Consider the following 16118-nt stretch of genomic DNA (forward strand, 5'->3'; position numbering starts at 1 on the left):
TCTTGGTCTTTGTTGTTGCCGGTTGGATCAGTCTCACTCATACTAAATCATTCTCAGTCATCAAACTATCTTTGGACTTCTCAGTTGGCCACCCTTTGATACTACTTAAATAATGTACCCAGTCTTACAAAACAGACATCTTTTATGCCTGACGTTCTTTTCTTGCTTCGCATGTGTGACAGAGTGTGACAAATGATGTCCTACTCAGGTCTTTGTCCCCACTGTCAACATTTTAGTTAACAGACCAATCCAAGTGACTCAGTCCACTGCATTTCCAGCAGAGAAGATTCATACAACTCATTTACATTGACAGAGGCACAGCCTCACAGAAATAAGCAGCAGTTTGATGCTTCACTGGATAGGCCAATCATTATCTACAATACCCATTGAAAATCGCATTGCGTCATGCAGCCCAAGTATGTGCAGAATGGAATACAAGTAACCAGTTAAAGATAATCAGTACACTACATTCCCATCACCTCCTGCAACCATCTCTACTTCCCCCGTCTGTCTGTCTGTCTGTCTGTCTAAAAAAAAAAAAGTCAGTACAATAACACCACAATACTGCCATGAAAATCTCTTTTAACGTTGAATCAAGTTGATTTTATTATATCTTTACATTTTATGCATATTTTACAGACAGATTTACAATCATCTTTATACTTATAAAATTAGATTCTTCTGAGTATATTCACATTTGTAAGATTTGAGAGGGGGAGAGAGGCGCAGGAGAGGCTACAGGTGGAGAGGGAGTCACTTCCTGCTCTGTCCAAATGAGGACTATGGCTCCATTCTCCAGCTCATGTAGTAGTGTTGTGCTCACCATGGTAACAGAGACAGGGGCAGCGACAAGAAAGGGCAGTCCAATCTCACAGCAGTCTCACTCGCCGTCACAAAAAACTACAGTAAATGTCACAAAGGCGTTTTCAATATCTTCATCATTAAGCAGTATACCGTCTAAACTGGGCTTGGAAGCTGAGGGGAAGGGTTGATGTCATTTGTGTAATAAAATTGACAAAAAAACCTAAAAACAAAAAGCATGCCAGTCCTTTGTAAGGCGTATTGCTAATAAATATGACTCATTTTCAACAGAAAATGTTTTGTAAAGCATGTAAAGCACAAGCTGTCATTTGTTAATAGTTCTCAAGTCACATCATCAAGTCCTTACTTACTTCTATATTTACACAAAGAAATCATAATTACCATAAAATTAATCATTTACTTCCCTCCACGTGGGAAGCAAATGTACAGTTTTCTAGTAGCATCCTACTGATTGGCGCACATAAGCCATCTGTTTCACTTCATAAGCACGTTTGTGAGGCTGTTTTGTCCTTGACCCAGCTTCAGTAATATGATAAACACTGAAGGTCTGTAAGCCCTCCTCCTCCAAATAACGTGATTCTCTCAAGGCAATGAGGATGATTATTTAAGTTACATTTTTGGCAGCAAGAAAAATGCAGACCCAATTATATTATTTAACAGATTAAAAAAAAAAAAAAAACACGCACACACACAACCATCTGGTCTAGGTGCTAGCCACCTAGTAAAGCTAGAAAACTGATAGTTATACATGGATAAATCTTAAGAGAATATAGGATTTTCACATCACTGATTTTAGTTTTCATGACCATACAAGATAAACTGTGCACGAAATGCACACTACTTTGTCTAAAAGGTAATTAATATCCACAATGAGAAAGTGCTTTGTTTTTTTAGCCTTTAGCTTTTTTCATGAATGTTGAGAATGAGCTTCAGTATAGCGTGCATCGGTGTGCTTGATATTCACCCAGCACATCCACATGATTTATGTGGCTAGTCTGTACCATGTGATCCGACTAACATAGTAAAATACGCAGGTTATAAGGACACTTATCAGTTCGTTTCTAGGCTACACTCACAATATACCACTAGACAGCTTATATTGCAGATGACTTTAAGGCTCTGATGAAGGTAACTGAATCATAGCAGTTCAATGGTTCCTTATTGAGGTGGACATCTCATATCTTGTGCTTTAACAGCCTGTTACCATGATCTTGTCTTTACTTCTTACAGTGAACCTGCATGGGGGGAGAACCTCATAGATTATTCCTCCCACAATGCACTGTGTACACAAAGTCTGACCGTCTCCAACAGGTTTGGCTCAGGCAGCCATGTGCATGCCCCAGTGTGTGGGGGGCAGCTATGGCCCGCATGTTGGATTTGACCCCTCATGACATGCCAAGGGTCCAGACACTGATCAACTGGAGTGGACTCCACATTGAGTTTGATGAAGCATTAAGATGAGTGCAGTTTAGAGGAAGCTGATAGGCCTGCTCCAGGCGACCTGTGGAATGGTGCGGTTCTAGATGATGAACTTGATGTTGTTCCTGCTCCAGGCGACCTGTGGAATGGTGCGGTTCTAGATGATGAACTTGATGTTGTTCCTGCTCCAGGCGACCTGTGGAATGGTGCGGTTCTAGATGATGAACTTGATGTTGTTCCTGCTCCAGGCGACCTGTGGAATGGTGCGGTTCTAGATGATGAACTTGACGTTGTTCCTGGCTCGACTGGCCTGCACGCTGAGGCGGTCGGGGAGAACCCGCAGCTTCATGGTGCCGTCGGCTCCGCAGGAGAACACCTGGTTGGAGGGCGCAGCCTCGATCTGCATGACGCCCGTGCCCAGGTTGCGGAAGAGAGACTGGCGCGCGTGCTCGTTGGGAAAGGAATGGAGCAGGGTCTGAGTCAGCAAACTCCACACCTGGGCAAGGAGGATGGAGGGAGAGAAAGAGAGAGAGTGTGAAAAGAAAGACATTGTTAAAAAAGATAATGGGGGGTGGTTAAAGACATGCAATACTTCAATGAGAGGGGATTGATTCCACTTTGATTTGGGCCTTACATACAGCGTCCCTTAGCTGTTCAGACATTACTGTAAACCAGGGGTCTCAAACTCGCGGCCCGCGAGACGATATTTTGCGGCCCCCGGGCTGAAGTCGAAGCTTAATGTTAGTGCGGCCCGCACAGATGCATCTGGGCATTTTATATTTTGTAACAATCGTGGGCTGGGCTCTATGGCTGCGCTACCATAGCTCAGGTTCGTGACAGCATCACGAATTAGCAATTGTTTACTTGCAACATGTTCCAGCCCGCAACTTTCTGTCAAAATAATAATGTAGCCTAAGTCGCCCCTTGAGGGTATTTTTATGCGATAAACGACACGGGTTAAAACAGACGGCAGGTACGGTGACAAATCTCATTTGTAGCCTAGACTCCACCTGCTAGACATCAAGTGTTTCGATTCAAGCAACGTTTTCACGAACTAGCCCCCTCATTACAAACTACACGCAGGAGACGTCCGGTTTGTAATGACGCGGAAGCGATGCATGCAGGCCATAGTTTTGCACAAACTGAAGCAGAAATACACCAAATGTTGAAACAAAAAATCACGTTTGATGAGGTCTTGGGTCTGTTATTCACATATCTGATTCTGAAGTAGGCTATGTCTGCCTTTTGGAGATTATGATCGATCGTAATTGACAGTGATCTGGGTGCGTCTGTGAAGGTGCGTCTTTTGAGTGAACGACAGTGTTTTCTAACCGGCTACCATGCTTCGACCCTCTGCCCAACATAAATGGAGGTGCCAGTAGTAATTGAGATGATAGTGTCCTGGACCCGCTACAGACAGCTGAAAAACGACAAAGTCACTTGACAGGCACTGATTTGACCAGGCTACTTCATTGTATACAAAAGCTTTGTGTTAGTAGCCTAGTAGGCGTAGCCATAGTTTACTGTTGTTGGTTTGCATTTGACTGTTTTGCTGTTGATTTCTTATGTAGGGGAAATGACAAAAAAAAAGTAAAGTAAAACTGCTCAAATATGTTCAACTGCAACATTCAGTATTTACTGAGAGGTGCATAATTCGAGGTAGTTGTCATCCAGACATCATATGCTGATTAGATAGGTAGGCTATACAGTATTTACAACCTATGCGGCCCCCCAACCAGTTGATGTTGGTTACAGTGGCCCCCAGCTCATTTGAGTTTGAGACCCCTGCTGTAAACCATAACCTCTTAGCCTAGCAATGCCAAGATGCAGCAACTCTAACTTTTGCATCGATTTGTGGCACCGTAACAGAATAAGATGCGGTCAATGTGAATGGCTTTGGGCTTTAATAAAAATCAAACACCAGAGCTACGTTTTAGAATAGTTTCAGAACACTAAAATCTGGCCCACTCTTCAAAACTGATTCTGTGGGGCCCTGGGTGTAATAGGGGCTAAATGATGTCCTGAGCACTCTGAAGTGAGCCACTTCCTGCCCAATCCCTGGCGCACCTTGATGTTGCCCTCGGCGGAGCCGCTGATGAAGCAGGCCTCGGTGGGCTCCACGGCCAGCGCTTTGACGGGCGAGTCGTGGGCCTGGTAGCTCTGGCGCTGCTGCCGCTGGGTGAGGTCCAGCACGCTGATCCAGCCGCGCCGGCCGCCCGCCAACAGCAGCTGCTGCTTAGGGGCCATGGCCAGCACCGTCGCCCCCGTCTCATGGCAGCAGAAGGCTGAGCGGCGCACAGCAGAGAGGGGACAAGCAGAGGGGCAGACACACGTGCACAAGACAACAGGCTGGATTAACAAGCTGACATAAGAGGGAGAGTAAACCATAGATACACAAAGTCTGTTTCTGAGAGTCATTCAAAAAGACGAGCGCTTCTGTGTGTCTGTGTTTGTGTGTGTACTGTATGTGTGTGTAGGACTTACCGTGGACTAAACTGTTAGCTGGTGTGACCAGTGTGTCCCACAAGCACACGTTCCTATGGGGGAGAACAGACATTAGCACAGCCAGTTGGTGATGAGACAGACAGTAATGAGCACCAGTCTACTGGTGGGTTTACCTGGGTGGCACACAGAAATGACTTTCCTGCCATTTTGTATCAATTATGCATGAATGTATGTATGAGGAAAATAAATGTGTGTGTGTGTGTGTGTGTGTGTGTGTGTGTGTGTGTGTGTGTGTGTGTGTGTGTACCTGTTGTCTGTGGACAGCCCTGCTGTGGCGATGAGTGAGGATGAGCCCACGAAGACGAAGTCATGAGCAGTCTTATTATGGCACTGCAACGTCTACACATAACACACACATACACACAGCTGAGATACACACACTGCTATTCGCAGGTCAACATTCAAAGCATGAAGAACTTTGCCTGTGTGTGTGTGTGTGTTGTGGGACTCACCATGAAAGGTTTGGGGGTGTTCCCTGTTGTGTTGGTCTGCCACAAGCTCAAGGCTCCATCTGCATCCACAATGCCAAACTAGCCAACACAGAGTCAGAGGCTGTTAGACGCACATCTACGCACCTTTATGCCCTTGAACGCCACAGCGTCTCAAGCAATTGTGCCAGAATTGTTTTGAGGCTTCAAAGCGTCAGCGCTGTATATGGTGGAACAAAGCGGTCAGATGCTTCGTAGCAGAGAAGCAGTCCGTGGCTCGCTCTGTAACCTTTGCTCATGGTCTTAGTCGAAATCTAAGTAGCAATGTCCTTGGTCAGTAGCTGGATGGGAGACCACATCAAGCCACATTTAGGCCTAAGTGAAGCTTATTGCTGCCGCCAATGTTCTCTAAATCATTTTCTTCTCATAAAAACTCTCGATGTGTTTGTTTCCCTTTTGGGCATTCTGAGAGTAACTGTGTGGTTAATAATAAAGTAAGAAGCTGACCATATAAACAGATATTATTTGAAACTATACCTCACAAAGCAAACAGGGAGTGAACCACATTTGAGCAGCCTAGGCTCCTGTGCAGAAACATCCATGCTAACCACACCACCATCATGGCTATGGCTTAAGCAGAGTCTACACTATTCATTAAACACACGGCCACATAGCAGCAAGCTGCCCACACCGGTGAAATGCACTGAAGGTTCAGTTAGCCTTGGCTATATGACATGGGCGTTTTGAACCATGTTTCAAAGCAGTGGTCACATGACGGGGTTGTTTTGAACCACGTTTCAAAGCACTTGCGCTTCAAAAGCTCGACACTGATTCGAGACGTCGGTTTCGAGCGTCACATCCCTAGCATTCAGACACAACAGTTGTAAGAGCACCGTCCTACTGACTACTAACTGGAGAGGCTCAGGCTACCCCTAGAACTACAGTTGCAAGGGCTTAATTCTGCATTTGCACACAGTAATGAAACACACCGCATGGCTATATAGTACTAGCTTCTGAAGTTTACTGACAAACTAGAAGCTCATGGTATTTGGAAGCATTAATACAATTTCTTCTCATCTGTCCAGAAGGCATTTGTTGCTCGACAGTAATCAGTCTCGGCAGCCTTCTTATGTAGTTTGTGAAGACAAAAAGTCTCTACAGTGTAAAAGGGCCTACTGTGTTGCCCTTACTGTGTGTGTGTGTGTGTGTGTATTACCTTGTTTCCCTGGTAGTTGAAACGGATTCGTGTCACTCTCGAGTTGCCAGGGCTCCTGAAGCAGATGATCTGTTGTGAGTGACCCCATTCAAACATTCTCACACTGCCGTCCTGAGCCCCAGTGAGGTCTAACACACACACACACACACACACACACACACACACACACACACACACACACACACAGACACACACACAGACACACAGACACACAGACACACAGACACACAGACACACAGACACAGACACACACAGAGAGAGATAAAAGAAAATAAGCTGATATGTCTAATGCAATAGGTGTTTCCATCTACAGTATCTCCATGCTGGTCATTAGTAAAGGGTTAGGTGTTGTAGGTCTAGGGCAGGGTGCTGTGGCTCTTACAGTAGGGGAGTGTTGGGTGGGAGGCCATCCTCCTCACATTGTTGATGTTCCTCTTGATGAGCTGCAATTGGAGCATGATTGGACACAAGTTAGGACCCTAACAAGTCAGCACGCGTGGATACAGTATGTGTGGAAGTGCTGTATGAGACTCATCGGCGTGTTTAAGCATGCGTGAACATGTGCGTTCCTATGAGTGAAGTACCTGTCCATGTGTGCGTGTGTGCAAATTAGCCTGTGCTATGGGAGTGAGTGGATCTGTATCTCAGGGCCCTTGTGCACGAATGTGTATGTATAATTGAAAAATGTCAGTGCAAGAGCATGCATGTATTTGCATGAATGCTTATGTGGAAATAAAACTGAATGCATGATTATTGCCCTGGGTTAATCTAATGTGTGCAAATGTGGCCGTACTTGAATGAATGGCATTGTATAATTTGATGTGTAGTGTTTTTATGAATACATCTGCATAATAGAACGTGTGTGTGTGTGTGTGTGTGTGTGTGTGTGTGTGTGTGTGTGTGTGTGTGTGTGTGTGTGTGTGTGTGTTATTCACCACAGAGGCCCCTCGGCCAGTCTGCATGCTGCCCAGCCAGGGCAGGTTGATGGGCGTCCCGGGGCTGCTGTGTGTGTAGGGGGTGGTGCCATGGAGGGTGGCAAAGTCATCTCGTGCATGGACCACCAGAAACTCATCACCCCTGGAAACACACACAGGATACAACACACCCCCATTACACTATCAGCTCAGTACAAATCACCTCACATCACCTCACATCACATCACATCACTAACAATACCTCAAACACCAGAGGATCATGTGTCCACTTGAGAGTGTATGTAGGAGCGAGAAAAAAAAAGCCTGTCCTTGCTACCCGTGTGTGTGTGTGTGTGTGTGTGTGTGTGTGTGTGTGTGTGTGTGTGTGTGTGTGTGTGTGTGTGTGTGTGTGTGTGTGTGTGTGTGTGTGTGTGCGCGCGCGACGCGTGCGCGCATGTCTCACCCTTTGGCCTCCACTTCTGCCTCGTCGTCGATCCACGTCAGGATCTGCGTGGCCAGGATGGACGACACGTCCAGCTCCTGGATGTCATGTGTGGAGGCGATGACCAGGCAGTTCCGGTTGGCCTGGGACAAACAGACACCGAGCAGCGTTAACCCCCCAGAGAGCTCACTTCCTCCACAGTATGATCAGGGCTACGGAGGATAAGGGCACCAGGATAAGGTGGGAGTGAGCGTACCTTGTTGATGGCAAACGCCGTAATGATGTCTGATTCCTTGTGAATGATGCGGGCCTTCCCACCTGGGTATCCCAGATCTGCCTCAATCTGTACAGCAGAGACCTCCGCAGTGAGACACCAGACACACACACACACACATCCCCAACCCCCACATGAACACACGGCTGCATGCATCTGCACATGATATGAGTGAGCTGGTGAGGGGGTGTGTGCTGGGGGTTATTAGAGAGTGATTAGAACACTCTAGAGCATTACAGCACACGGACATTCCACACACTGTGTGTGTGTGTGTGTGTGTGTGTGTGTGTGTGTGTGTGTATCCACTAATCAGAGGCAGGTGCTAGAGATGGTTTGAGAGCATGGCTTGTTGTGATCTAAAGGATGCTGTAGGCCAGAACAGCCCATGTTAACTCCATCTTAATGCTGCTAGCTGTGTTGAGGGGAGGAAACTTGGTGTTAAGGTCTAAAACCACTGGCTCATTTGTTTGGGTACTAGTGCTCTTGCACCTCTGGTGACTAGAGTGCAAAGAGGGCTCCTAAAACTTAACACCAGGTTATCACCCACCCATGAGTTTGATGGCTGCTCTACAGAGAATGTCATCACTTCAAAGCCAGGTCGACATGTTGTATCAGGGCTCTTGAAAGAACTCACCAAACATCTCCCAGCTCCATGACATTCTTACATGTCTTCACAACTCACTGAATTCCAACATAGCCCATGCTCTGCCGTAGCCCAATGCCAAATAGAACACAGCCTGTGTGTTGACTGGGCACAGCAGGAGTTCAGTGAGGAGAACACACACTGCTACTAGCACCCCATTCCCCACTGCTGCTGGCGGCTGAGCGCCTCTCTCTCGCTCTCGCTCTCCCCCCGAGCTCCCAACACTGTTCCCGTGGTGGTCAGTAGGGCAGTACCTGGTTGAGGTTAGGCTCGTCCGCGCCTGAACATTTCCCATAATCCCTGCCGTCTTCCAACGACTTTAACCAAACGAGACATCAGACAAGAGACACAGGTGATGAGGCATGCAGGATCAACAGTACACACAAATTAAGACAATCGCACACACACACACAGATTAGGCAGTTAATCAGCGCACACATACAGTTACAACACATGCGACAGGTGAGTGACTGCAGCTTTGGGTTAGAGAGTGTGACGACCATGTGGCCAGACTACAGCTCAGCTGTGTGGTCCTCACACACATGGTCACACACACACACCTCAGACTGTAAGATTATTTTTCATATCTGTGTCCCAGTGGTCATTCCAACGCATGTTCCAACACAGCACTGTCATGCTCTGTGGCACTGCGTGGTCTACGTTACTCTCATTTCAAATCCTATTCACCAGCCATCTCGTCTAAGAATTGCAGAGCAGTCACACTGGTATCAGTCATCATGAGATTATTCACCAAAAAGGTCATGCAGACAATGACAAACAAGACAAATGATTGGAACAGATACAAGTCATACAAAAACAGCCAACAACTCGTCAATCATTCTTTCACCACCATTCCAATGCTAAAAAAATAATCAATATTTTCTGATTTCACAAGACATGCAAATCATTCATTCTGAGTCATATAGGAGAGTGACCCTTAATTTCACATTTAACACACGGGTGATCTCATCTAAGGCCTAAGTGTCTGTAGCCCAAACCCATGTGATCAAGCTAACTGTCTGTCTTTGTGTGTGTGGGGCAGAACTGACTTCATAGGCAACCAACAAACCACCTCAAGTAAGTGGGCGTGTCAGAAGGTACAGGTACAGTAAGTGAGTGTGAGAGAGAGAGCAGGTGAGTGGGTGAGTAGGCAGGTGAGTGGGTGTGGCCCTGGTACCTCGTTCTGGTCCCTCTTCTTGGTGAAGATGTTGCGGATGAAGGTCTCCTGCACCTCCTCCTGCTTGACCAGGTACTGCCACAGGCGCCGCACCGGCAGAGCAGCGTGCTGCTGGGACCTGCAGCACAACACCACAGAGCCATCAGCTGACCACCAGGAGAGCACAATACTCCTCTCCACCACACATCTTCACACACTCACACTCGCACTCGCACTCGCACTCGCACTCGCACTCGCACTCGCACTCGCACTCGCACTCGCACTCGCACTCGCACTCGCACTCGCACTCGCACTCACACTCACACTCACATTCACATTCGCTTCTAATCAAATAGCCCAAATCCAGAGAGCCTGGTCAAAGCAGAGACAGCTTAGGACAGGTGGAAAACAACTTCAACTGCAAACTTGAAGTAAAACTTTGAAGCAGCCACAAGGGTGATCACATGACTTGTAAACAAATGCGCCCCAACCCTGGGGAATGAGCGTGTGCATGGCATCTGCATCCTGTCACAGTGCCACAGGCCCCCACATGCGCTTCAGTGAGGCTTCAAACCCCCTCCCCCGGATACAGGCAGCTTACTAGACATATGCATTAGACTGATCAAGAATTCCTTCAAAGCATTCATCATTTAAAAGTCATTATGACGCACCTCAGCAACAAAGAGTTGTTTCATAATTCTGCTGAATAATGCAGGCGGTGGTAAGTAACAGGCGGTGTACCTGAACGGGGTGTTGGAGGGTTCATACAGAGCCTTGTGGCGGAGCAGAGCGGGCCCAGGGGCGCAGCTGTCCTCGTGGGGATGGGTGGAGATGTACTTGGGGGGAGGCCCTCCGAAGATCTCCAGCCTCTTGAGGAGCACCTGTTCCCAGCGCTGCAGGGTCTTCAGCACGGCATGGCACAGTGGAGAGCCCACGGGGAGGTCTGATGGCACACACACAGATAAACACACACTCCATAAATACATACACAGCAATACACTGTCTGACTGTGTACACTGTTTACACACATACACGAGGCAAACCATATACATAAACTATACCTTACCTATAAGACCATGGACACATGATATAAGGCGTTCATACCTTTCATACCAAAGTATACACACCCTCAAAAGAGAAAACACACACTTGTACATATATGAACATACACACACACACACACACACACCAAACAAATACAATTATATTACCAAAAACTTCCCAGGGACCAGCTTATCATACATACACTCTTGCACGCTCATAAATATTGTATAAGCACACAGACCACAAACAAACATCATTTAATGCCACATAAAGCCACACACACACACATAAACAAATGTATTCCATGACAACCCTACCACAAGGGAGCACCTCCATCCATAGATTCAAGCACACTCATGAATAATGTATGAGCCCTGTACATTAAAGCACATCTATCCTGCAGGGATGTGCTGTGATACAGAGGCAGCTGTTTACAGACAGTCTCTATGGTAACGCCACTCCACTCCACTCCCCACAGTTCATCTCCAGGAAAGATCATCCTCTCACAGCACAACATGAGCCACAGCCAGGTGTGTTACACTCATGGACTCAGGAAATCAGATGTCCACAAAACTAATTGCAAACGTGACCTCAACAAGACAGCACTGGTAGCACTGTGAGAACTTTTGGTTTGAGCTCCACCACCCTCCACCCGACAGACTAAGATCACCCCCTTGGGTCCTGGATGCTCACCCATGAGGTCGTGGCCTGCCATGGGGTAGAAGGACCTCAGGTTGGACAGGACCATCTGAACCATGGCCAGACGCATTAGACACCAGCTGTTAGGACAAGAGCATGTGGTAGCACATCCAACGTCATTCGACCAAACAGAGATTTAATGGAGTAAACAGAACACTATTATAGCGATTTCTTTTCACATTTTGTATTATTATTATTTTTGTACATTTTGCATCATTTATTCAATGATATCTAATATTTCTATTATATTAGGAGTTGAATAGTATACTCTAAGTGAGGGGCACCTGTAGGAGTTGTGGTTGGAATGTTCTCGTAGAGGTGAGCTGGAGTCGAAGGCGTCCGTGTAGTCATCTTCCTCCTCCTCATCCTCACTGCCCAGACTCTCCTCAGAGTCGTACTCCAGCCTGCTGTCTGAGGGGAGCAGGAACGGCTGTGGGAACAACAGCAAACAAATCACTCCCACATTAGATGACTAATTACATTTGGTCCACTTACTAACTCAATCAGCAGCTACCTAACAAGACGACTGACCACTTATGGTGGATCAGAGGACAATTCTCATTATCTTCACCAGACAGTTGATTCACTAAGAGAACGCCGACTGATGCCTATATGGCTGTGTGAGTGAGTAGGTGCATGTGAGGGAGGCGAGACCTTGGCGATGAAGTAGTCCCAGATGCTGAGCTCGGGCGGGACGAAGCGCTCGATGGCGCTGGAGGGGCGGGGCTCTGCGGGCGGGCTGTGTGGGCTGGGCGGGCTCTCGGCCGGCGCCTCCCTGGAGCTGCTGCGTGAGGAGCGCAGGCGGAAGCGCTTCTGCTTCCTGTCCGCCTCCTCATGGGCCACGGCCACTGAGCACCACAAGAGTTACACATCAGCATCAGCATCACCAGCCGCCAACATCTGCTCTTCTCATGCACTCCCATCCACTCCATCATGTCTCTAGCATTTACTTTAACACCATCACCAACATCAATAGGATCATTCCACTTCATGTAGCCATCTTACCACAGACCACTGCAGACGTGACTATTTCTGACATTCTGATACGTTTTCAACCATGACATATGTACTATTCCGGTTTGGAAGACACATCAGAATGTCAGAAATAGTCTCTTTTAGACATGAAGGGGACTGAGCCTACATGAAGGGGAATGAGCCTATTGACTCATCTTCATGACCCTACCTGCATCATGAACATCCCCCCCAGCTGACTTGCATGATTAATGACACACTCTTAATAATGAAAGGGCCAGAGCTGTGGAGAGAGGCTGCCCTGGCCCACTCACCTGGGGTTGTGTCCTTGGTGACGGAGGGCAGGCGCGCCCCTCCCCCGAACACGGCGACCCACAGCTTGCTGTTGAGGGGGTGCGCCAGCACGCGGAAGAGCTGGGCGCTGGAGTGGGTGGCCAGGCCATGCACGAACAGGCTGAGGAAGACGGCCGTCAGCACCTCGCACAGCAGCACGCCCAGCCCCGCCCGGCCCTCCTCCCCGCCGCACGCGCTCAGCACACGCACCAGCGCCGCCACGCCTGCAGGGGGCGCAACAGACACAGCAGCACATGTCTAGCCACTCACTACGTCAACCACAACCACCATGCAGGGCCTTTCCCAAACCCAGAGTTGCTAACTAAGTTAGTAGTAGTAATAGTTAGTGGTTAAGTTAAATGCAATGCCATTTCCTATTGCAAACCAACTAAGTTGCTAACAGGTTTTGGGACACGCACCCCAGGACAGTATGTATGTATCACACTGGCACACTGGGATGAGTATAGTGGATAGTTTGGACAGTAAGCACCCATTCAAAGCTAATGCTGGTTACCTGGCCACTGGGCTGGGGGGGTGTTGGGCAGGATGGTCTCCTCTGTGCTGAGGCCACGACCTGCTAGGTGCTGGGAATGCAGCGTGCTCTGGTACACTGGTCCCATGAAGCCATTCACCTGACTAACACACACAACCACACACACAAACACACACACACACGATTAGCCCTGATCATGGCTGAGGTGGCCTGTGGGACAACACATGAGTTGTGCCTTAAGAAAGGAGAAGCATCAGGGTGTGGGATCTAACAGCAGTAGAGGAGACTTCAGAAGATAAACAGCGCATACTGGGGAGTGCTTCATGTCTCCAGCAACTGATGCTTTAGAAGAGCTCAACACTGACATGGCAAACGGAAGAGAACAACGCCGCAGAATAAACAAGTAAGAACAGCCACACACTCTGAAATTGCTCATTACCTGCATTTCCCCAGAAAAGCTAGTGATTCATTTGCAACCCCGTTGAGACCATTTTTCAAAACGCAAACATGACAGAGCAGATTTGGATTTCTCACAAGACGCGGTGGAAAAGCGCTTTAATCAAAGCACACATTGTCTGCCGTCATCAAGCAGCCAGCCCACAGCCAGCGCGCACAGAGGAGCCTTTTCTGTGCAGAATCTCTCACTCTGAAATGTCACGGCAGGCCGTGGGCCATTCCGCAGTCACATGACTCCTGGGTCAGATGACGGTCACCCCCGAGAGTGATTGGGTCAAACGGCAGATTTGGGATCTAGCGTGAGGCCAGACAGAATTCCCAATCCCAACCCTAACAAGTGCACGGGTGGCACGAGTGTGAAGGCGGAGGTGAGAAGAACGCTGAGGCAATGTAGGTCACCAGAGGAGCGCTGGGGAGTGAACGCAGCACAGAGCACACGAGAGGAGAGTGACAGGAGGAAGAGACCAAAAGAACAGAGACAACAGATCAGCACGGAATGTAGGGCAGCCACAGCACCAGCAAGATCCGTGCCTGTGATGAGGAAGAGCAGTCAGTGGTCCATCGGTCAGCTGGATATAGTGGTCAGGTTGTGTGTGTGTGTGTGTGTGTGTGTGTGTGTGTGTGTGTGTGTGTACAGCGGGCAGGAGAGGTCAGCAGCAGCAGCGGTGTTGTCCCTGCAGCGGCCGCGCTCTCTCTCTCTCTGAGCCCACTCAAGTCAAGTCAGCTCCGCTCAGCACCGCGCTCTCTCAGCTCAACCCTCATAATGAGAAAATGGAATTGAAGGATTTTCCTCTTCAACTCACTTTAATGAATTATGCAGATTAAGCGGCTGGAGCACAAACAGGCTCCCTGGAGGTCCCTCTACGTCAGGATGAAGAAGCCCAGCGCTCAGGAGAAATGAGACTGACAAACCGAGAGGGGGGGGGGGGGGGGCAGAGAGACACACAGACAGAGATAGACAGCCAGACAAAGACGGGAAGGGACATGCCGATAAAAGAAAGTGTGTGTGTGTGTGTGCGCGAGAGCTGGAGAGGCTTGCGTAAGCTGCCGTGCCTGTGGGACCAGCTGCAGCTGTGTGAAGGTGCTCAGGTGTGGCCTAATGGGGCCTGGTGCTGAGGCAACACTCCACACTTTCTGACAAAGAGCCTTTCTGAGGGACTCTACGCTGCGTTTGGATTTACAGGCCAGACACACACACACACACACACACACACACACACACACACACACACACACACACACAAACACACACCTCCACTTTTGACACTCAATTCCGTTAGGTTCCATTGTTTTACACAAACACGCAAGGCAACATTGAACTCTGCCACTGCCACCATTCCAGTATGATTCACTTCTATTTCTGTAGCCACTCAATAAAACACATGGTTTATCCAACGCTGGTCGCTTAACAATGTCAGTGTGGGCCAGTGACAAAGTGTTGGCGCACTCATGTGGGAGCCTCTACGCCTTTCCAAACAGCATGAGCTAAACACTCTCTGTCCGTAACTGGCACAACATGCACCGAAGCACTCATTGCAAAAATGAGATGTCTGCAGTTCTGCAACCATAGGCGGTGGCCTTGAAGACAAACACCTGTTGGACGTTACTTGTGATTCTATGGGTACTGTAGGCATGTCCAGAAGAGTGGAGGGGCAGCTGGTCCACTGCAGACATAAGGGGCCAGTGAGAGGCGTCCATGACTCACCTGTACGGGTGTCCATCACACAGACACTGGTAGATACAGGCAGACAGCGAGGAAGCCAACGCATGCATCACATAGATCTGCAAAGACAAGACAAAACACAGGCTTATACAATCATCAATCATTAATCATGACTAACAATGATCAATCTTCTTTTAATGGATGTATTTACATATCTATGTACAATGTATTATCAATCTTCACACCTGTCTCACACAGACATATGCCAAGAGGAAACCAGTGACATCAGTTTTCATTTTGAGGAAAGTGAAAAACAAAAAGATTGCTACTCTGGAATAGTTTGTTCATTTCTTGTTGAAATTCAGCTATTTCCAGGCATGTAACTAAATTCAGACTAGATCAATACATTTAAAAAAGAATATTGGGGCAGCCAGAAAAATAGTAAAATGATTGGCTAGCTGGACACTGGACAGGCAGATGGATGAGCAGATGGACGGGGTGATTTCCCATCGGTCAAGTGCACAGAAGTGACCGTCAGGTTGCAGAGGAGAGAGTTGGGCATTTATTTTGGTCAATTACATGTGATGCTCTTGTAAGCAGGGACAGGAACACTGACCATTTGTGACAGTGACAAATGAA

At 48.0% G+C, this 16118-nt stretch overlaps 1 protein-coding gene across 6 annotated transcripts in view; it reads right to left on the minus strand.

The window, feature by feature from the left end:
- Positions 1–1156: 1156 nt before the first annotated feature.
- The window catches only part of dmxl1 (Dmx-like 1), a 39334-nt gene continuing 24372 nt past the window's right edge, over positions 1157–16118 (minus strand). For 3 of the 6 annotated variants that reach the window (XM_062543709.1, XM_062543710.1, XM_062543708.1), the window contains exons 27-45: positions 15522–15598; positions 13382–13503; positions 12849–13091; positions 12217–12410; positions 11847–11992; positions 11557–11642; positions 10561–10762; positions 9841–9958; positions 8918–8980; positions 8003–8089; positions 7768–7889; positions 7326–7467; positions 6773–6833; positions 6391–6518; positions 5199–5276; positions 4994–5085; positions 4726–4778; positions 4309–4526; positions 1157–2737 (exon numbers count right to left, since the gene is read on the minus strand). In XM_062543709.1, coding sequence (XP_062399693.1) covers positions 2513–2737; positions 4309–4526; positions 4726–4778; positions 4994–5085; positions 5199–5276; positions 6391–6518; positions 6773–6833; positions 7326–7467; positions 7768–7889; positions 8003–8089; positions 8918–8980; positions 9841–9958; positions 10561–10762; positions 11557–11642; positions 11847–11992; positions 12217–12410; positions 12849–13091; positions 13382–13503; positions 15522–15598 — 2457 coding nt within the window. In that variant the 3' untranslated portion in view covers positions 1157–2512. The remainder of the gene's footprint in view (positions 2738–4308; positions 4527–4725; positions 4779–4993; positions 5086–5198; positions 5277–6390; positions 6519–6772; positions 6834–7325; positions 7468–7767; positions 7890–8002; positions 8090–8917; positions 8981–9840; positions 9959–10560; positions 10763–11556; positions 11643–11846; positions 11993–12216; positions 12411–12848; positions 13092–13381; positions 13504–15521; positions 15599–16118) is intronic. The other 3 variants (XM_062543712.1, XM_062543711.1, XR_009940038.1) reach the window with 2 other exon arrangements.

Source organism: Sardina pilchardus, chromosome 8, assembly GCF_963854185.1.
Source record: "Sardina pilchardus chromosome 8, fSarPil1.1, whole genome shotgun sequence".
NCBI lineage: Eukaryota > Metazoa > Chordata > Actinopteri > Clupeiformes > Clupeidae > Sardina > Sardina pilchardus.